Source organism: Labrus bergylta, chromosome 1, assembly GCF_963930695.1.
Source record: "Labrus bergylta chromosome 1, fLabBer1.1, whole genome shotgun sequence".
Classification (NCBI taxonomy): Eukaryota; Metazoa; Chordata; class Actinopteri; order Labriformes; family Labridae; genus Labrus; species Labrus bergylta.
This window is the reverse complement of record NC_089195.1, coordinates 19,962,479-19,984,821: the sequence shown is the minus strand read 5'-3', so window position 1 is coordinate 19,984,821 and position 22,343 is coordinate 19,962,479. Positions and strand designations below refer to the sequence as shown.

Here is a 22,343-nt window from a genome sequence, read left to right as displayed (position 1 = left end):
ATATGAAAGTTTGTAACTTAAATAAATACATTTAGTGCATACAAGGATCATTGCACTGTCACTGGTAAAGTATGTTTTGAAGAATTTTTTTCATAGCTGCAGAGAAAATTGTTGGTGTGTAAACGTGTTGTGTAGACTCACCCACTCAACAGCAAAAGGCAGATGTGTTTTGACAACCCTACTTTTTTCTGCCATTCCCTCGTTTTTGTAAAATAAACTTTTAAACTTTGTAATGGTTTGCTTCATTATATTTAATATGGAATCATTGCGCTTCTACTCAAATAACTTTATCAGACACAGTTAAAGTTACAGCACAGGTTGAAGATTTCTTCATGCATACAAGCGTTAAGGAACAAATTTGCCCCAATACTTTTAGAGAATGCAAATGTGTCATGGATGTCCACGACTAGGACACAAAAGTGAAATACTTCAGTCCAAGACATGTTGTTTGTTGCTGTGGCTGTTGCTTACAGTGAGAGAGTGAGAAAACCGTCTAAGTCCACAGTTAAAATAGCCCATAGCCTGCATGCATATAAATTCACATTCATTTAAATTGCATTTAAAGAGACACACACCAAAACAGAGCGCTGTGAGAGAGCTGGTTTATACAGGGTCACAAACCTCCTCTGGTGCTTGACTCATGTTATATTTTGACCAAAGCACAGCACATATGTTTAATTTAGACCACAGGAGACTGTTTTAAAAGGTAGAAAAGGGGTGTAATATGTCCTCTTTAAAACATCCTTTTCGTCTTAGAAAATCAAAGCTTAAAAAAAGGCATAAAACTTGAGCAATCATGCAATTTTAACTCAAATAGGGACACTCGAGAGAAACATGTAAACGGGTGATTGGGGATATGTCCTGGTTGTCTACATATTCAGTTCAATTATTAAATACTACACCAAGTGGTTTACAGGCCCACTGATTCTATTGTCCTGAATGTAAGTACATCCATGCAACCAGATTTCAAGTGTGTTGAGGCTTATAGAGCAGCAGCTTGTTTATACTCATAGTTAATCTGGTTAGTTAAGTGCATGCTTTCCTCTAAGTGAATTATAAATAAATAAATCAAGCAGACACTCCTCCGGTCAGCTAATTAAAAAGTTTTATTCACACACTGGACCTCTCTCTCTCACACACACAGCCAGACTCATGAGTATGCATTAATGCAATGGATTGGACCAAGCTCCACACAGACCCCTGAACATACAGTAAAGGTCTACACAGCTCTGGATCCATGTCAGCAGTAGTCAGAGTAGTCCTCCTCCACATAGTTGGCTGGAAACAACCCCACCTGGAAACACAGGAGCAGTGAAGGTAAGACAACACGAACTCAAAAGCTTTTAACATTTCTTTTGGGTGGGTGGATGTTTATAAATTCCTCACCCGTCCATACACTTCTCCCTTCCACCACCCGCTGTGACCTTTCTTAGAGAGGATCTTGATGGTGTCTCCTTCCCGCAGCGACAGCTCTGAACGGTCCCTGGCAGAAAAGTCATACCTGGCCCTCGCTGCGCCAAAACTCCTCATGCTGCCTTCTGTCAGACAAGTTGAAAATTGCAACATGGAAAAAAATGTATATGTTGCAAAGAGATGAGAAGAAGCCCACTAACCATCTGTAATACAGTATCAGTCCTTTGAATATGCAGCTACTCCCAGGAGATGGTTAGCTTAGTGCAAGCTTAATTAAGACTTCAATTTGGGAAAATAGCTAGATTGGTATTTTCTGAAAAAAGCCTCATAACCCCACAAAATTACAAAGCTGGTCATTTTATATATATAACTGTCCTTAAAAATGCAACACAAAAGATCATGTATAGCTTGCCATATTTACTGGTGCTTGTGGGAGTATTTTTGCACATGACAATTGCAATGACAATTGTGAGCATGGTAGCAGGTTGAATTTGGGATTTGCCTCAAAGCACAGCTAAGTCTAAGGAGGCTTCCAGTAAGTGCCAAAAATGAGCATTACCTGGTGTGGTATTTGGCGTGTTGTTTGGTGAGTTGCTTTGCTCTGGTTTTTTGTAAGGCGTACACAGCGTGGTGTCCACTTCCTTGAAGTACTCCTTTAAAGAGTTCTTCTGGTAAAAGTGAATCAACTCCTAACACAAAGAGACGGCGAAGAAGGCAGAGGAGAGATTGACTAGTTGCACAGGAGGGAATGAAGTTATCTTTTAATTCACAAGGTAAATGTCAGTTTCAGTGTATTCATTCTGCTCATTGCTTTATGCTTTGGGGTTGTAAGACTCACGATTAAACCCTTGAACACTTTCTTGTCATTGATGCGGTACAGGCCTTCGATGGACGTGATCTTTATGTGCCTGATGTCCATGTTGAACCTTGAAGAGCAGAAAAGGGTTAAGGGTAAACTGTAAATGAGAGGAGGTGCTGGTTTAGCTAAGTGGTTAGAGTGTGCACCCCATGTACAGAGGTTATGGTCCTCATCACCAGAGGTGTAAAGAGTACTAATATATTCTACTCAAGTAAAAGTACTGTTACTTTTTTTAACAACGCGTCTCTTGTGTGTCGTAAAAAAAGGACGAGAGGATATTAATCTCAAAGTTTTTTTAATTAAAGGCCAATCTTTACAAAGATTTATCTTTTCAGATAAACATTTTCTTTTCTATCCCATTGACAAAAACAAAATATACATAATGATGAATAAATAATCAAGGATTATATGTTCAAGTAATCAGCTGTTTTAGGAAATGTTTAAAGGCTTTATATGCGATTTTTTCATCGAGTAGATGTCGCCCTTGAGCACCAGCATGAAACCAAAACAACTCGCGCTGCATTGTTGTGTTAGCATGCTAATGCTAGCGATCTTTATTATGCTCGTATCTTCACACTGCATGTAAATTTACCTGAAATGACTGTGATCTAGTAGTAGTGAGTACAGTATGTTATTCTTCTTTTCTCTAGTCCCTCAATTAAACAACTTTTATTCACGAGGGGAGGAGTCAGCCGGCCATCCCGGCGATGTAAACAAACTGAAGATAGGACTCTGAAAACTCTGAAAACATCACAGACAGTGGGACTTGGGTGTTACACCCATTGTAGACAGTCATGACTCACAGAGTTATTTTCAGAGGATATACTTGATTTCTATTTAAGTGTGAAAAATCACATACAAAGCCTTTAAACTATTTAAGAAAATACTAAAAGGATCTTTGTCTCAATCATAAACAGTGTAAAGAGTATTTTAGTGTTTTTAGTTTTATTATTCTGAGGCTGGTTAGTCTCAAAGACAGCCTCAAAGGCTGACTTGGCTGCAACTAAATCTGAGATGAAAGATAATCCATTTATTGTTTTAAAATGAGCCTTTATGAGATTAAATATTGGATGTTTTAGTCACTGTTTGTTTACCTATTAGCTACTAAAGCTTCTAAATATTTATTTTCACACATCTGAGATGTGTTAAGTTGCAGCAGCTTATAACACCCAACTTCCTCATACGTCTGCTTCAAAATAAAAGCACATCAGAGAGATGGCAATTACGGACTTTTATTGTGAAAAACTTTCCGGAACTGAATGTGTTTATAGCTCGGAGCTGCCACTTCTTTGTCCGAGAGTAAGAACCACAGCCAACTTATTTAAATCATCTTGGACTTAAGACAATGAGACATCAGTTTATAAACACCTTCAGCAGGTAGACCCACAGTAGAGGAGGAACTTATCCGTGCTGCACTAACTGAAGTGGCACCGAGCCAAGAAAAGTCTCTCTCTCTCTCTCTCTCTGTCTCTCTCTCTGTGTCTCTCTCTCTGTCTCTCTCTCTCTCTCTGTCTCTCTCTCTCTGTCTCTCTCTCTCTCTCTCTCTCTCTCTCTGTCTCTGTCTCTCTCTCTCTCTCTCTCTCTCTCTCTCTCTCTCTCTGTCGTCGCTCCAGTGTGATGAAGGAAAATCATTCATAGCAGGCCTATTTTTTTTTACTCAGTAACGGATGTGATTTAAAATGTAGCGAATTACAATACTTAACAGAAATCCTACTTCAGTAAAAGTAAAAGTACAGATTTTAAAAACGACTTAAAAAGTAGTAAGTACAGCAAAAAACTACTCAATTACAGTAACGCGAGTAAATGTAATTCGTTACTTTACACCTCTGCTCATCACAGCGGTAGGGTCACAATCTGACCTCGGCCCTTTGCTGCATGTAATCCTCCACTATCTGCCCCAAACATTTCCCATCTCACTTCAGCTGCCTTATCCAATAAAGGCAGAAAAAGTTTTAAAAAAAGTAGAAGAATAAAAGTAAAAGCAAGATCAAAGACAATAAGTTGAGTGTCTGATGGGTGGCAGCTTTTTGTCTGAAGTAGTGAGAAATCAATTTATGAATTCTTAGTTACGTTTTGTTTCCATTTTACGGGTGACTCTGCTCGTCTTTACAGAGAGTCAACACACCTTTTTATCACATTTAACGACTTCCCCCCCCTTTTTAGGCCTTTGGCTTTATAAGTGAGAGAGTGGAGAGACAGGAAATATTGGTAGGAGAGGGTGGGGATAACATGCATTAACGGATTGACAACTGGAGTTGAACTTTACTTTATTTTTTGCCTTTGGATAGAGAAATCAGGGAGAGAGACAGTAGGGAATGACATGGATGAAAGGACTACAACCTCTAGGGAGCGCAAACCAACCACAAGGCCACCTGTGTACATCCCGTGCACACTCTTAAAATCCCCCCCCACACACACACACACACTAAAAAAGGAAAAGTTTAATAAGGAACCCTTACTTGATGCTGATAGCAAACTCTCCTCCGTCTTTCTGCCGTACAAGGAAGGTTCCATCAGACCGAGGCATCAGAAGTTGTTTGGCAGCGGTTCGATCCATGTTCCCTGCAAACCTTCAAACACAGTAAGACACACAACGTTATTCTTTGTTTAGAGAAAGTAAGACCGTAACGCTTTTGAGAGTAACATATTTAAACAATAAGCCAGCTCTCTGACTTTATGAACCTCAGTACTAGTCCAACGTGTCCCCCAAGTGTAGCAGGTTGGCATCACCAGATCTTTGACTTGAAGGGAAATTGTCTGTTACTAGTTCAGTTACAGAGAATTACTTCGCTTATAAGTATACTTTTAATACTTTAATTTAGCATCTATAAAATCTACACAAATAATCAGTAAGCGTTGTTAGAGCATCGTTACAGTTAACAGCTATTAATACATTTAATTATGACTGTAAAGCCTTAGTAGTCATAAATGTGTCTGATAACAACACTGTTAGGCTGTGTTACATAACATTATCAAATAGTAAGTAGGCTAATTTAAAGTTCAACTGAATTGAATTAAAGTGACAGTAAACTTCAATTGAGTTCAGTTGAAGTACATTTATTTAGTATAGAAAACATTACAGAGCAAATTCATGAAGTACAACAATAACAATAAAAAGAATCATAATCATGATTCTTTTTTGAAGATATGATGATTTCCTACTACTTATTTTAAATGCTAAAAAGAAGGATTCAACTAAATTCTTACTAAAGTGGCTTTATGTACAGATATCAATAAATTGCGTTTATGTTTGTAGAAATGAGAGCAATCAGTAGGTAATTTTGTGTTTTTGCTTTCTCAAATTGTGTCATATTTGATTTTAACATTGGAATGGCATCAAAGTACTTTTTTCTTTTTCATATCCTATGGACAGGGACTTAGAGGAAAAGTTGTAGTTTAGATTTTGTTTATGGCATTTGCAGCACTTTGAGTCAGAAGTCAAAGCAGAATTGTTATCATCATGAGCTCAGGGGCAGAAAACAGCCTCTGCATGATAGTTGACCAATGACTAAAGCTTATTTCATAAAAAAAAAACCATCACCATGAGGTTCATCTTTACTTTACAGTAAGGTCTTCTGTTTTGTGGCTATGAGTGTCATTTTGCAGCTGAGTGTCATTTACAGTTTGAGCTCTGTGGTGTCTTTCAACCATTGTTGCAGTGCTTTGCAACATGGAAGAAATAATGAGGTGAGCAGTGGTTTGGTGAGCGGGTGATTAAACCTAGTTCTTGTGGATACTCACCAGTGGAAGCCAGACAGGTCCGGGGTTGGCCTCTGAGAAAGGGTGAGATCACACATAGGTTAGAAGATCAATGTACAAAAGTCTGTGGTCATGGTAGTAAATAGTCATCTCTTACTAAAACTGCGAGTGTGGATTTCAGTACATTTCATTAAAACCATACTCACTGAGAGGTAGGGTTGAACTTTCTGGCAGGGGAACCATCCCATCTGTCCGTCAGTCAGGTTCCTTCCCTGAGTGACAAACACAACAACAAATGACATTGCAGGACTGTGTGGTAACATTACAACATGTGAATGAATCATCATATTGACATCAATAACGCACTAACAAACAAATGCTACGCCAACACAAATGACTCATGCACAGCTGATATCATTCCAAAGTAATTCAAAAGAAATTTGTGAGCAATTCAAGCACTCATGAATGATACAGGTCCCCTCCTCTGATGCCTGTCTGCAGAAGTCTTGACTGTTGTGAGCTTTTCTGTGTGCTGTCTTTTAGACTGTCCTTTGAGGTGTCCTGTAATTCTAACATTTTATTAATTTCTTATGTAAGTACCTTACTAGGCAAACATTTTGAAGGAATATATTAGGAAAAGCTCTGTTCTATACTGTACTAATGTCTCAGTAGCCATGTTTACATGTGCAAAATATCTTCAATTTGATTAAAATCATTCCCATTGGGGATTCCAACTTTACTTTTTACATGGCTGGACGTTAAATAAAGTGTTTTTTTTTTTTATGATGAGTGTGTACATGTTTCAAACATTTAATCAGAATAAAGCCATTCTGACACACGCACAGAGTTGTCCTGTCGGTCTAATCTGCCCAGAATAGCAGCAAAAGAAGCTTTTCCTTCCTCTGAACATACATTCAAAATGAGCCATAACTTTTGAGAAATTGATCTCTGTTCTTTGGTGCGTCATCAAGTCTGTGTTTCTGTCAATGGGAGTGTGTCTAAAAAGTTTTTTCTCTAGAGTGAGATCCATTCCAAGCAGAACTCATTTCTGCTATGTGTTTATTCCTCCGTTGTAAGTTTTTGATAAAGCAGGCCAAAGTCGCTGTGCAAGTCGAGTCCTCCTGTGTTGTAAACAAACACCGCTGAGATCTGATCAGTCTCTTGCGATTGTTGTGTTCACATGAAGCATTTTTATTCTGATCAAGCTTTTATTACGACTTTTTGTTTTCTATGTTAAACTTAGCTAACTATACCAGGATCCCAAAGCAGCTGAATGGAACTCAACTGTAATGTTTGGCTTTATTGTTTGAATCAAAACCTTTAAACTACAACGCCAGAAATGTGGAGCTGCAGATATGTGGTTGAGCATGAGAGTAGGAGGTTGAGGTCCAAGAATGAGCTATGGAGGGGAAAATTACAAAAGAGACTGAAAAACAAAGAGCATTTCACACCAACACAATAACCACAGGAAACAGGAAAGACTTGAAGAAAAAAAAAAAAAAAAAAAGAAACAACAAAATAATGTGTGAACCCCCTTCAGCTTTCAGAAAACAGAGTGTTTTTGTGTGAATTTAGTTTTTAACTCTACCTCCCACCACGGCAGGTCAACATCAGCCCGGGTCAGCTCAATGATGTCACCTTTGGACAGATGAAGAGGTTGGCCGAAGCCTACAGGGGGCGGCGGCAAACCATAATACTCCTGACACGCCTCCATTTTAGGAAAGCCTAAAGAGAGCAAAGAGGAGACAGAGGAGAGATAGAAGAAAGGAGATCGGACACCTTACACAAAGTCTTTAACTCTGTCAATATTGAATTGTTTTTTAAAGTAATAAATACGATGTTTATCATATTATGGATCACTTACCAACACCTGAGTGTGCAGGGGACCTTTGTGGCTTAATCTGAATGACCGAAACACAAAAGAAGAAGGAAACAGATGTACATCAAGTTTTGTCTATTCTAGTCATAAAAACAATATCAAAAACATACAAGCTGAATCAAGTTGTAATAGTACATGTCGTATGACAAAACCACCTTTGTAGCATACGCCTTAGTTTCTGTCTACATCTTGACTTCCTATACTGGACAACGACCCCAAAAAATATGTCAACTAAAATATATGTTATGTAAAAAAAAAAAGAAAAAAAAAAAGAGTCTATTATGGGCTTATTTGTGGTTTCTGTCTGAAAAATATAAAACATATCCAAGCTGTCAAAGGTAAATGTAGCCTTACCTTTCGTAGAGTGCCAGGATGATCTGTTTTAAGAGGAAAATCAATGTAAGATGGGATAATAAAGCTTATTCATGATAATTAGTCTTAAAACACATAAAAAAAAACATGAGGGAGATTACAGACCTGAGTTTCGTCCACAGGCAGGGACTCTGCCTAAACATTCTTTATGTGCAGCCATTTTACATCGTGTGCAGCGATAGCCCTGGAAAAATATCCCTCTGCAGAAATAATAGTTAGAGGTTCAGCCTCAGCAGAGGAGGTTCTTTAAAAAAAAAAAAAATGGAGTCCAGGGAGAAAGTGATATTAAATACCTTAACATCATTGAGCAGGCCCTGCAGGAGGTGGTCTCCTCGAAGCAGTGCATCTGGAAGTCATGGTTGTTGGCTGTGGAGTTCTCAGGACACATATTTGACCTGCAACCGTGAAACACATTTGTACTGATCATATTGTGGTACACAGGCATTCATAGAGGTGGTGCTCATTGGAAGTTTGACTTTGGTGAGATTGAAAATATTCGTTGCCGTCTGTAACACCTACATCTATTTGATAGTTCTGAGATGAGACTGAGGAAACCAACAAGTGGCAGCAACACCCTAAAACTGTTGTCTTTCTTTTTTTTTTTTTTTTTGTGATGTGCTTTACACTGACAGATCTTACGGATCAGAAAGTGTAGTATTACAAAAGTAGGTTATCTTGTTTAAGCTGCTGCATAAGTGAGTAAAGAAATACAGTATGTGAGAGGGATGAGAGTAAACCTGAGAGTAAACTTGCAGTTCAGAAACAAAAGCCTGTAGTTGAAATATCTACTGCTAAGTGATAGTATCTGACTCCTCAAGATGGCAGCCGTTTTCACATTACTCAGAGTTAAATTAGTCCAATTGAAGACTCCCAAAACGTTCAGATGTATTGAAATACCTCAGCAAAAAAATGTAAATACGTGTTGCTGGATGAGGTTACAACATTTAAGCAAAATGGACTAATTTCTCTGTGATTTCAGCAAGAATTCAGTGTTTGTGTGCATTTGCGCCCATGTGTACTGTATATGTTCATATGTATGTGTGTGTGTGTGTGTGTGCGCGCGTGCATGTGTGTGTGTGATAACTCACAGAGCCATCTCAAACTGTTCCAGCCATTTCTTCTTCAGCTCTCTGGTTTTGAAGAATAAATCGTACCCACACCTCCCGTAGCAGTCGAGCAGAAGGAACAAGTACGACCACTGTTAATAAAACAAACACACACTGTTATGGAAGCTGTCTAGACTTACAGTTTAGTATAACTGTTGCCACAGAGACAAAGACGGGCCTTTTTTTTGTCCTTCTCTCCTGTGGTTTCATCTCGTATCTGGTAGTGCTGTAGTTCAATGATGTCCTTTAGCTCAAAATTCTCTCCACCCTTCTTCTTACACACAAACATGGCCTTATCGAAGAGAAATGCGTACCTGAGGAGCCGACAAACGCACACAAAAACCCAAAGTCAGATATATGGCATTAACACATGAAATATACACTGACAACACAACACACACCTGTCCTGTTTGGACTTTTTCTCGGGGCTGCTGATTTTCAGTTCTCCATCGATTTTAGGGCGACCGTACATAGCTAGAGACTGTGTCTATAGATCAGAGGTCACATTATTAAAAAAAAACATGAAGTAACATTAAAAGCCTAAAAGATATGGACTACATGTGAAACATTTGACCTCACCATGTTTTCTATGGACAGCTGGAAGGAAGTGATCTGTCTCATGATCTCATTGTCTCGCTTCACCTCGTTGACACACTGAGCCAAGTCCTGAACACACACATACAAAGACCAATCAACATACACTCAAACTAGTGACTGACATAAAAAAAACAGAGAATATGCACACTTACTCTCATGGCATCCAGAGCTGTGCGGAGGTTTTCCTTTTCTGCTGGGTCAGTTGTGTGCTTCACCAGCTCCTAGAGTTACAAACAGATGAATTAAAGGGACAAATGAAACATGCACAATACAGCCACATACAAAACTCACACATGTACACACATACCTGTAACAGTAGGTGATATTTGAGGACCCTCTGCATAGGCACCATGAGTAAATCTCTGAGAGAAAAACGTCCACTATTTGCTCTCTTTGAACACTCCTGAAAGAGAAAGTGATAAAGGGAAGTGAGCATACCCAGAAAACCAGGGATGTGCTAAGAGGATGTTGTTCGACAGACTTGGCCAACCCGCAGATTTTCCCTCATGATCCAATGTGGTCATTTTGTTCCAAAAACTCCCCTTTGACACAAGAAACTATAAACGCATGGGAAAACTCTGAAAGGGAACCAACAGTGCAATAAGGTAAACCTTCAACTTTGTTTTCCTTATGGACTTAAATTCCTCATGCACAGTTAGAGTTCATTATGCAAGATGGAGGAGACTAATGCACAAGGCCACACAAAGTAGGACTAAACCATGCATGAACATAAAAACAATTACCATAGTTCAGTACTTTCATTACTTAAGAACTATAGAATAGAACAATAGTCTTTAAGATCGAAATGCAGCTCAGTCTAGGCTTCTCTTCTGCAAGAAGAACAATGTACCAGGACAACAAGTTAGAGTCACTGGTGCTGCAACAACAACTCACAGGCTTCCCATCACCAAAAAAATACTTATTAGGTTCAATAGAGATAAGATACCCAGGGATTATCAGTGGCTCAACCTGTAGGTCAGATAAATGTGCAGGTATTTGAAAGTTAAATTATCTAACAAAGCCCATTCACAATACCTCTGAAATAAAATTGTCTGCAAATAATGTGCACATTGATGTTCAACAGGGACACATGTATGTATTCACATATCTATTGCTCTTCTGTTTTGTGGATGTGTGTCCTCCTCACCTCCAGTTTCATTCTGATATCCTCCCTCGTATTGGAAAGCTTGTCTAGGTGTTTTGTTGCAGACTCCACCTGACTGCAGTAACTGCCATACAATAAGAGCCTGAGGGGGGTAAATAAGAAACACACATTATTTATAGGCTATGTATGTATATGTATGCATCAAATATTTATAGCGAGACTATATAACATAAAACAAGAGTTGTGTTTGGGTTTGTACCTCTCCTTGTAGTTCACAAACACCTGGTACAGGTTCCTTGCTCCTTGAGTTAGGATTGATGTCCGCACCTCCTCCAACAAATTACGATGGGTGTGTGCCAAATCCTAAACATACATATACAAAGGAAATGTGTAAACATGGCTAATAAATCAGGGTAAACATGTGAACATGACCAGCTGTGTAGATAATCTCCTATTGTACCTTTACGTTGATGAAGATGGTTTCGATGTCCGGAGCTTTGAGAAACCTTTCAAGAGGCTTCATAAAGTGCTGCAAAAAAAAAAAGAGACATGGTTGTTTCTCTCCATAAACACGCAAGAAAATGACTGTGTATGTTTGCTTTTTTGTGTGTGTGATCAATGGATTTCTGTTGGATTCAATTAGTAAACAAATTGATAATCTGTTGACAGGTTAAAACGTGTGCACACCTGTAATATAGATTCCAGTGTATCAGAGTATTTCTCTTCTGTCTGTCTGATCTCCTGCAAGCAGCACTCTCGTTTATCCACCCCAGTCTTCTGCTGCTGGAAAAATGAAAACACAAACCTGTCAATTACAGCATAAAGAGACTGAAAAAAAAAGAAAGAAAAAGTCCTTTCCTTTTTTTGGGGGGGTGATAGGACAGATTTGAACCAATAGCCACTTCATTGATTTTTTTTTTTTTTTGATTGTCTTTTTATTGAATGGTTTTTTAAATTAAAACAGAAACAGACAATGGGAAAAAAAAATATGTTCCCAAGCCTGTCTGTAAGTAAACCTCCTTGTGACATGATATGTTGTCAATGTTCCACATTTTAAAGAGCGATTGATTTACCTGTATATAAAAATGTATACATTTTTAGTAAGAGAATACAGTATTTTATAAATTCCTGCCTGTTTATATATGTCTCTAAATACATACATATACACATATATATATATATATATATATATATATACATGCAGTTACTCACATACATATACCCATCCTCACACATACATGAATACACATACTCAAAGTGCACATATACAGTATATACATACATACGCAAGTGCCGACCATATACATACATTATTATTATAATATTCCCCTTTTCTTTTTTCTTCTTCTATTTTGCATTTTCTTTCTTTCTTTCTTTCTTTCTTTTCTTTTTTTTTCCCATTTATGACTCAAGAACAGTTGTTCAATCGCAGATCAGAGTCAATACCGAGTCATATCATAAAAGAGAGAAAAGGGCCCCAGATTATGTCATATTTGTGCACAGCGTCTATGTTGCTGTATATGACTTTTTCCAGTTTGGCTATTTTTCCAAGTGCATGATACCAGTCTAGGGTGGTGGGAGCTGAAACGTCTCTCCATCTACAGTATATTCGCTTTTTAGCGACTGCAAAAGCTGTAGCCAGCCACTTGCTGTTAGTTTGAGATTCAAGTCTGGAAATTACACCAAGCAGGCAAACTGCGGGGACTGGGTCTATTTGCTTACTTATTATTTCACTTACTTCTTGACATACTTCCACCCAGAAGCTCTTAATTTTTATACAATCCCAGACCATGTGTAGGTAGGTCTCTGTCTCAGATGAACATTTCCAGCAGGTGCCTGTCTGTCTGAGGCCTACTCTATGTAACTTACTAGGGGTCCAGTGGTATTGGTGCACGGTTTTGAGTTGTGTTAATTTCAGTGAAACGTCTTTGGAGACTGTATGGGCTCTGCGCCAGACCTCATCCCACTCTTCTTCAGTTATGTCGCACCCTAAATCTATACTCCACAGTCTCCTTGTTCCCTGAAAGTTCGATGTTATCTTGTTAATAAGTTCTTTATAGATTCCAGGTGTAGCCACTTCATTGATGACTACAGCCTCCATACATGGGGTACTTGACATAACTACCGGACTATCCAGCGCCCCAGTTTTTTTTAACATTTCATTTATTCCTATATACATGCATAGACACAAATATAGTTAGCAGCATTATTAGTTGTTGTGAGTTGTATGTTGTGGTAAAATTAGAGGCTAACCTTGCAGAACAATCTCTAGTCAGGACAGTCTTTAGCCTCTCACACTCACTGTTCAGTACTTTATTAGTTGTACTGAGAAGAGATATGCTTAATTATTCCAAAAAGTAAATTTGATGCATTTAAATATTTCACAAAAAATGAAAAAATGAACAGCATACAATTGTGCAGCGATTTGGGTGACTTGTGACACCACTGGATTTTTTTTTCCCTTGAGGGCCTGTTATATTCTGACCCTGCCAGAGGCCTCATTTACACCAGCTGTCTCATAGCCAGATTGTGTCTCAATGAATAATGCAGCTGGGTGACATTTACACACAATGCCTTTCCCAATGGAGCTTCTATCTGAAAATAAATAAATGTCTTACAAAAAATCTGTTAATGACACTTCTATCTGTAAATAAAGACACATATCTCTACACACCCTGATGTGGTTTGACCTACTGATTTTCAACAAAGGGGTGGCAACAACCAAAAGGGATCAATAAATATATGAAAGGGATTTGAACATAGTAAGTAGGATAGGACAGCAGAAAAACAAAAGAATGTGAAGTAAATTAAATGTTTAAATGTTCTGTTGTGTGAGTACACTCACAGTTTCAGGTTGTTCCTCTGTCCTCATTAAGTCTTCATAAATCTCATCACCCTCATTTTCCTCGTCCTCCACAAAGTCATACAAGTCGTCATCGTCATCCACTGTGTCGCTAATACAAACAAAACACAGAAATGATTATATTCACACTAAAAAACATCTGTATGAAGGAAGTTCAATATCTCTTCACACGCATTATTTAAAAAGTAATATTTTAGAGACTGTATTATAGGCTTGATATTAACAATGATCTCAAACTTTGATTAAATATATTTCAGAATAAATCATTCTCTAAATTAAAATGACATTTCTGAAAACACTATGTTTTTGGAGTTTTTTATTTGATAAATAATATTGCTTCCATTTACAAATAGATGGGTTTTGGATGATGGATAATAAGTTGATATCTTTGTGGCCACATCTTTTAAAGGGAGTTTTGTCTTTCATACCTTGTTGGTCAAAATGATGCATCATTTCACTGATTTTAGGGGAAGGAGACCCTTTTGTTAGGGTGTAGTATTTGTTTTTTCCTTGCACGGAGAATTATTTTTTCCATTTCTTATAGGTGGCATTGATTGTACATGTATGTAAGCTTTTTGTTTGCTTGTGCTGATCTGGTTTATTGAACATCCCTGAGAGAGTAATTTACAAAAATTGAAAGTTGACCCTACTGTTTGTGTTACTAAAGATTAATCTTTGAATTATGTTGTAAATTCAAAGTCATAAGGAGCTAACGAAAACTCTAAATCTTCAGGCGCCAGAGGAGTATTTAAACATAATTATTTGCATCAAAAGACTCACTCTATCAGGTCAGACAGGCCGCTGTAGATCTCGTCATCAGCAGCGCATCCTTCCAAAGGGAAAGGCCTGAGGATGTGAAAAGTGTGTGTGAAGGTGCGTCGAAGGTAGAATGAAAAAACCAACAATGTCGTTATTAAGCGATTATTGATTTCAAGACAAATCAGGCTTGTGGGTCGAGGTATTCATTCTAATGCTGTTGTACTTTGCTTCACACACATATAACACTGCAATGTTTGTAAATGAGTTCACATTTCAAGTCCTAAAGTGTTGCTTACACACTTATGGATCAATAATTATAATTCAGTCACTCTATATTATCATGACTTTACTTTTGGTAAATCTGATCTGAGTACAACCTCTATCACTTCAACACAGAAAAAAGTAAATGATATATATAACATATGTCCTCTTATAGGAGATGAAGTTATAACTGTACTTAGTGAACATCTTAAGCAGACTTATATTGTTGTGCTTCATCATCACTACAAGCTACTGCATGTTTATCATACTAATTGCAAGTCCTACATTTGGAGGATAAATTGATGCAAAAACTGGAGTAGGATTCAAATGATGAAACAAAGAATATTACTTACTGGAGTCCTCTTTGTATAGCAATGTACGTATGAGAGAGGATGGACAAAGTGTCCATGACCTGTTACACACACACACACACACACACACACACACACACACACACACACACACACACACACACACACACACACACACACACAGGTTAACAAAAGTTCAATACGTATATAATTTACATGAATATTCTGCACACAGAAAAAGTGAGTGACATTGAGAGCTAACACTGAATAATTCCTCTGTGACCTTGTTTCACTTTAATTGAGCACTGTTTGATGGGTCAACCTCAGAACTGTGGTGTCATGGTGAGTGATTTCAGTATAGCAACAACTACCATGAGAAATGTATTCAGTAACAACGAGAATGTGACAGTGAGCTCTAATACCTAAAGTAATTAGTACTACAATTTTAGTGTCTATTATTATAATCTAACAAAAGAGTAGTGTTTTTTACCCCTTCACATTTTCTGATCTGAACCTTAATGTTGAGTGGTAGTGACATTAAAAGTACAAAAGTACAACTAATAAAAGTACTAAAGTACTAAAAACTGTAATGTTTGTTCTTCAGAGACATTTCGGAAGAAGGTGGCTGTCGTGATATTTCTTCTACTATAAAGTCCAAATGAAGAGAATTTTTCTAAGTTTGCACTGCTGATCTTTTGGGTCTGACCTCACAGACACTCAGCAGAAGTGAAACTCTGGGAGAAGTTCAGAGAGAACAAATGGACGACTTTTAGGGGGTCACATTTCCTCTGCTGACTTAAAAAATTTTTCAGTTTGCGTTATGATTACTTAAGTAAAAGATGTGAACTATTTTTCCACTATGGATTACACCATAGTTATACGTGTTAACACGATTCTATGACTGACTGGAAGAAGTGAAGTGAAACAAGAAGCCCAGTGACTGTAAAAAAGAACAACTACTGTAAATAGAACGCTGGTTGGGTTAGTACACTCTTTGTGTTCTTAAAGAAACAGCTTCCTCTTACATACTAATCAAATGAGTGCACAAATCTGCTGTTCACACCAAAGTCACACTTGTGGCAGCAGCACTGCATCCAAAGTGAAAGACAACTGTGAAACAATTTGTTCACTCTGCCGCTTCAACTACAAAATCACCAAACTCCTTCCTGTCAGGGGTATGTGGGTGTCTGCAAGCTGCAGTCAAGACTCAGGGCTCTGTTCACGCATACATTTACCATAATGGCTGGAGTATGAGTTCACAGAGTTTGTCTCACGCAGGAAACCATAATTACTCAAAGATAGATAGATGAATAGACAGACAGAGATAGAAATGGAGATATATATATATGTATATATACATATATATAGAGATAAAGAGAGAGAGCGATATCTTGTATTATATTTGTTGTATTTTTTATATTGTATATATTTCAGTAATCATTTGTAAATCATATTTTTCTGTACTGCTTTGGCAACATGGATTGCTGATCTGCCATGCCAGTAAGGCTCATTTAAATTTAACATTATTTTCATACATTTTCAACATTCTTCCTTATTTAATTTCATATGTAAATGATTATAATGTGTATTGTATATTTTGCTTTAACATGTTTAACCCAAACGTCATGCCAATAAAGCTATTTGAATCGAACTGAATTGAATTGAATTGTGAGAGAGAGAGAGAGAGAGAGAGCGAGAGAGAGAGAGAGAGAGAGAGAGAGATGTGTTTATACCTTTGCAAAGTCTCGAACATCGAACAGGTCAAAGGCTTCAAACAGTTCACTCTTCTTGAGACGAAACTTCTCCTGACAAACTCCCAGAAACATCCGGATGTTCTTCAGACACAGGAACTAAAAACAAAAAGAAACACAATCATTAGTTTACATTTCATTAAATTATTAATTTATGATTCGATCAACACAACATTTATCAACAGTGTTGATTATCTATTAAAGTTTGAGGTCATTTATTAAAGAGCAAGGGTTTAAAGTCACTCTAGCAGATCCTTTAGTTTCTCCCTTTTACCTTCTACATTATACTGACACTAATCCGAATCACGAATCCAACGCTACCACACACTGTGCTTTTATGTTCTCATTTCACTCCGATTTATACTATTCTGCCATTTTTATTCAAATCACTAAATAGATCCCATTTCTCAGCATTTTTATCTTTTACCTCTGTATCTTATCTTATTACAGTCTGATCATATATTACAATGGATGCAAATATCTGTGCAGATTTCATATATATTTCCAATGGTGGTTGAACATTTTGTACTTATTGCTTATATTTTCGGATTTTATTCATATTTTTACTCTGTGCATCTGTAATACTACAATATACGACTAACTTTTTTGCCCACTTCAGGAAATTTGTTTTGAGCTCCAATGGCTGCACACAATTACCGTGTGTGTATTGATATATTTTTCACACATTTTACATCGTCTTATATTCATATTCCTGTATTTTTTTCATGCTCATAATCTTTATGAGAACAACTAGAACACCAAACTTTCCCCCTCGGGTGTACAGTATATAAAGTACTTCTGGTTCTGATACTGAAGCTACATGCTGACATCAGCATGCTAACCAAAGAGTATATTAATTCTGCTCAGCCACACGGACCACAGAAACATGAATAGAAATGAATCGGCACAAAAATAATTTCTGATTATAAAAGCAGCAGCACAACATGCAACGTTTAATCACTTAAATATAACTAACTAAGCAACCACAGATCGCACAGTGCACAGAAGGACTGACACAGTAGGCAGACATTTTTTTGTTTTACATAACTTCCTGAACCAGACACTGTCGCTCACTCTTTCTGTGTCTGTCTGCTCAGCAGTGGGAAATGAGGAAATCTAAATTGAGAAAAGAGGAAATGTCGACTTCTAACCGATACTGCTGCACCCAGCACATTGCTCAGTAAGGATTTCATATTAACTGATAGTTAACTTATAAATCATTACAACTAGAAAGATCCTCTACTTGTACATGTGTGTACATGTCAGAGGGGACTTCTTTTTTTTTGTTAAACCCTGGATGTTTCTTCACAACCCTTTACCTCACCAAATTTCCCAGAGTTTCACATGCACGTGTCAAAGAAATGTTACTTCTACATTCATACACACACTGAAACACACACACACACACACACACACACACACACACACACACACACACGTTTCAGACAACTCAATGAAACCAAATTCAAGGACTTCCCTCAAGATGGTTTGGTCAACCCTCTGGGCCATTCTTTGCCACGCACTATTAGTCTTTCACACATCTTCATCTCATATTTAGCTCTCAACCTGACTGTCGTGTTATGAACATGACAACAGATTTTAATGACATTTTGTTTGTTTAAGTTTTGAATATGCACCTAGATGAACCTCTGGACTTTTTTTTGAATACTTTGTTAAAGAAGCAGTTAAATCTGCTCATTACCTTTCTTGCGGATAGTTAGATGGTAAAGATACCGTAGCAGGCAGCAGATATAAGTTTAGCTTAGCACAGCTAGCCTGGGTATGGCTGTAACACGAGCCATTTACAAGTAGCTGTTCAGCTCAGTGATGAACATTATAAGCGTACGGAAATAGAAGTGAGATAGAACATTTTGTTTTACACAGAGGATTATGTGTCAGGACATTTACAGACTGAAAGAAGTTAGCAGGGCGCTATTCATGACGACAGAAACACATTCAAAGCTTGGTCTGAAAGGCAAATTTCTGTCTGTTGGCAATTTAATGTAGATTAGTTATCATATTTGTTCCTTTACTAGTAGATATGGCCAGATTTATATTCAGATTTGTTGGCTGTCATTTCAGTAGCAGATTAACCAAGAGGCTGTGAAAAGATACATTTTGTCAAAATGTGGCTAAATTGTAAAATGGGTCATCTCTCAATTGAAAGGCTGGCGGGTCAATCCCAAGCTCCTGCAGTCTACATGATATATTGACCTTGGGCAAGACACTGAACCCTGAGTCCCTCTCCAAGGCATAGCCACCAGTGTGTGAATCTGATGGCCGTAGATGCACTTTATGTAGCAGCCTCTGCCGTAAGTGTGTGAATATGGCTCTGAAAGGGTGACATGCTTGTTTGGAAGACTCTAAAAGTACTTTAGATGTGCAGTCCACTTACAATTTACCAATACACTGATTTTTATGTAAAAGAAAAAGGCTTTTAAGGATCAGTGAAAGATAAAATGAACTTTATAAAATATATATTTTTTGCATTTTGCTGTGCTTTACAGTTATTTCCCTTTGACTGTTCTTCTTCATCCCCCTCTTACACTCAGCATGCGTTTCCCCGATGATGACAGATAAGTATCACATGATTTTCTTATCAGTCCAGGGGCTTCAGTGCTGCCTCCTGGTCGCTATGGAAATGTGTTATGGAAATGCAGCAGGAAAAGATGTGTTTGTATACGTATGTTACCTGGGACATCTGTGGACGCAGGTTGATCTCTCTCAAGTTGACGGCCTGAGGAAGCAGGTTGTTGAGCAACTGGCAGAGCAGCACACCGTCTCTCAGAGCCTGAGCCAGGTCGCACACCTGGGACACCACACACACACACGCACGCATGCACACACGCACACACAAGAACAAAATTGAACTCAGGAACCAAGACAGTGTGTGAGTTCATGTGCATGTGTTTGACTTTGTAGACGGCAAGTTCACCTGAGCGCCTTCCCATGTGACCCGGTGGTTGTCAGGGAGAACTCGACATTCGATCAACCACATCGCACACTGCCGCCACAACTCCATCTTTGCTTTCTGAAGATGGATTAAAAAAAAAGATATATATATATATATATATATATATATATATATATAAGTTAAGATTTTGTTACATAACCAATGATCACTGTGGTTCTGTGACACTCAGATGAAATAAAGTAGTCAGACTGGAGTTTTAGAGTTAAAGAAATCCTGATGATCACAGATGACTTAGCTTTATGAGGCCATGAACAATGTTGTTTTAAAGATAATTAATAGAGTTGCCAATGAATAGCAAAGAAATGTTTTATAGTCTGAGATCACACGAACAAAAAGCTCCTCAAGCACGACACCCTTTCCTGTTTGACACAAATACAGTGGCACTGAACCTCACTTTATCACAATTGAACTCCTCTTTTGTTTTCATAATCTACGATCTTGAAGATTTAAAAACGTACAAATCAGTCGGCCTTCAGTGAAAACTAAGCAGTCCCTCTCACTCTGTCATAACAGTAAAAAACTGAAGCTGCCTTAAAACCAAGTAAAAGAACAAAAAAGCAACTGCTCTACTAAAACACCTCATCATTTTAAAGAATAAGTGTAAAATGGTATGAAATCTCACCTTCAGTTTGTCCTTGCAGTTCTGTGTCTTCTTTCTCAGCGTTCACTTCTCCGTCTTCCTTTCATTATCTCATAGTCAGACTTCAGCGCTCTCATTCTGCCTTTCTTCCGTGGTGGGTTTTCTGCAGAGCTGCACTGTGTTGAAGGCATTTAACTTCATCCCGCAACTTCCTTTTTCCTCTGACGCACCCTCACACAGTCGCATTCACATTCATTTACACACGCACAAACACACATGCAAACACAAAGCTGTTGCTGCTGCTGCTGCTGCTGCTGCTGCTGCTATTAGCGGTTTAAGTTGATAAAACAGTAGAGTGATATTTATGTGAGGTAGTCTGAATTTTATGTGGAGGCCAAAGAAACTTCCAAAGTGGCACATTGATCTTATTTGAGGGAATGAGTCTATACATATTGTGTTTACTTGAAGTTTGTGGAGGAAAAACATTAAGAGGTGTACAATTGAAAGTGTCCTCACAAAGATGTTTTTATCTACTTTTAAAATACTTAAACAATCACACAATAAAAAAACATCAAACCTGTTGCAGTATCCCATGGGAAAATACTAAAGAATGATGTTATATAGTTTCTAACTACCGGAATGATTTAGTGACATCTGCCTAACGCTGGGCAGCAGACTGAAAGACAGGCTGATGCAATTTAAGGAAAAATCCTGAAGCAGCTTAATAAATAATGGCTGGCTGCTTGGACACTGACAGCATCCTTTGTTAAATGCAAACAAAAACATACTGGGTGAATAGAAATGTGAGTGACGTGAGCAATTCAATTAATCAACCTCGAATGAACAGCAGAGGGCCAAATCACCTGTTGCGGTACATATAATTAAATTGATTTCAAAGCACCTTCATTATTTGAATACTTCCACTGTATGCTCCATAAAGATAATACTTAAATTTTTTAGTCCAAAACGTTATTTAGTGGTGTAGCAAAACTTGTTACTGTACATTTTTTAGATGTAAAAGAAGGGATAAAAAATAGCCACAGCTTTTAATTCATTATTTTTGATGATTCATTATTTTTGTATTATATTAATGAATTGCCCAACCCTCATGCATCTATTTGAGACGGGGAAAAAAATGCAGTTGCATCTGTCCATAATGAAGTACAAGTCAACTTTCATAGTCATCCATCCAAATGAAAATCATCATAAATACGGGTCATGTCATTCAAAAATACATCCATTATGTTGCCATAGAACATAGTGAAAAGTGCTTTGTTTGAAGTTGTTGATACTCTTCAAACTTTTTTCAACAAAGTAACTTGTTTATAGGGAATAAAGATGACGACACAACTTAATATAATTTAAGTCATTTATAAAATGTATGTTGCAGATGTAGATTTTTCTGCTGCTTATCCTCTAAATGATACACATGCATGCAGTGTAAATGAGGACATTGTTTCCCTTTTAGACTTATTGAGTCAAACTTTTTAAATCTGTGAAATACTCCTTTAACTGCAGCTGAGTCTCTCTTGACTTAAACACTAGATGTCAGCCTTGTATACATCACGGCTGTCCTGCTGCTAAAGTATCTGCTCACAGTCCACCTGAACAGGCAGGTTTCCACACACACCACTGCACATTCATGTCTCTGACTTGACATGTTGACAGCTGCTCTAACAGTCTCACATTTTCATACCCCTTCTTGTTTTTCTGAACTCTTTCTCTCCGTCATGACACGTCTCAGCTTGCGCTCCCTGCCTCCTGACAGCTCATGCTAATCCCTGTACTCTGATTTGCTGTTGTCAGTGGGGTAC

The 22,343-nt window shown here is 37.8% G+C and overlaps 1 protein-coding gene across 3 annotated transcripts; it reads right to left on the bottom strand.

Moving 5' to 3' along the window:
- Positions 1-1,088: 1,088 nt before the first annotated feature.
- Positions 1,089-20,726, bottom strand: LOC109991201 (proto-oncogene vav). 3 transcript variants are annotated; one of them, XM_020643451.3, is made up of 29 exons: positions 20,572-20,726; positions 19,911-20,006; positions 19,668-19,784; positions 16,958-17,074; positions 15,267-15,325; positions 14,674-14,739; positions 13,876-13,984; positions 11,718-11,813; positions 11,491-11,559; positions 11,290-11,393; positions 11,073-11,172; positions 10,233-10,328; positions 10,078-10,146; positions 9,908-9,994; positions 9,730-9,815; positions 9,507-9,642; positions 9,311-9,420; positions 8,516-8,617; positions 8,328-8,422; positions 8,205-8,227; positions 7,836-7,872; positions 7,560-7,696; positions 6,178-6,243; positions 6,014-6,045; positions 4,732-4,842; positions 2,252-2,339; positions 1,973-2,102; positions 1,387-1,538; positions 1,089-1,294 (listed from the first exon to the last, which is right to left on the bottom strand). In XM_020643451.3, the coding sequence occupies exons 2-29, from the start codon at positions 19,995-19,997 to the stop codon at positions 1,241-1,243; spliced, it is 2,535 nt and encodes an 844-aa protein (XP_020499107.1). In that variant the 5' UTR covers positions 19,998-20,006; positions 20,572-20,726; the 3' UTR covers positions 1,089-1,240. The 3 variants fall into 3 exon arrangements, with proteins under 3 accessions (XP_020499107.1, XP_029134946.1, XP_020499116.1); XM_029279113.2 differs by having other exon boundaries at positions 1,387-1,535; XM_020643460.3 differs by having other exon boundaries at positions 11,718-11,810.
- Between the last annotated feature and the right edge of the window lie 1,617 nt (positions 20,727-22,343).

Excerpts from the sequence above, each read along its gene's own strand:
- LOC109991201 (XM_020643451.3), bottom strand. The coding sequence starts at position 19,997 with ATGGAGTTGTGGCGGCAGTGTGCGATGTGGTTGATCGAATGTCGAGTT. Across the intron at positions 11,814-13,875 it reads CAGAGGAACAACCTGAAACT|CAGCAGAAGACTGGGGTGGA; the intron begins GTGAGTGTACTC and ends TCATTTTTCCAG. Across the intron at positions 2,103-2,251 it reads AAGTGTTCAAGGGTTTAATC|GAGTTGATTCACTTTTACCA; the intron begins GTGAGTCTTACA and ends TCTTTGTGTTAG.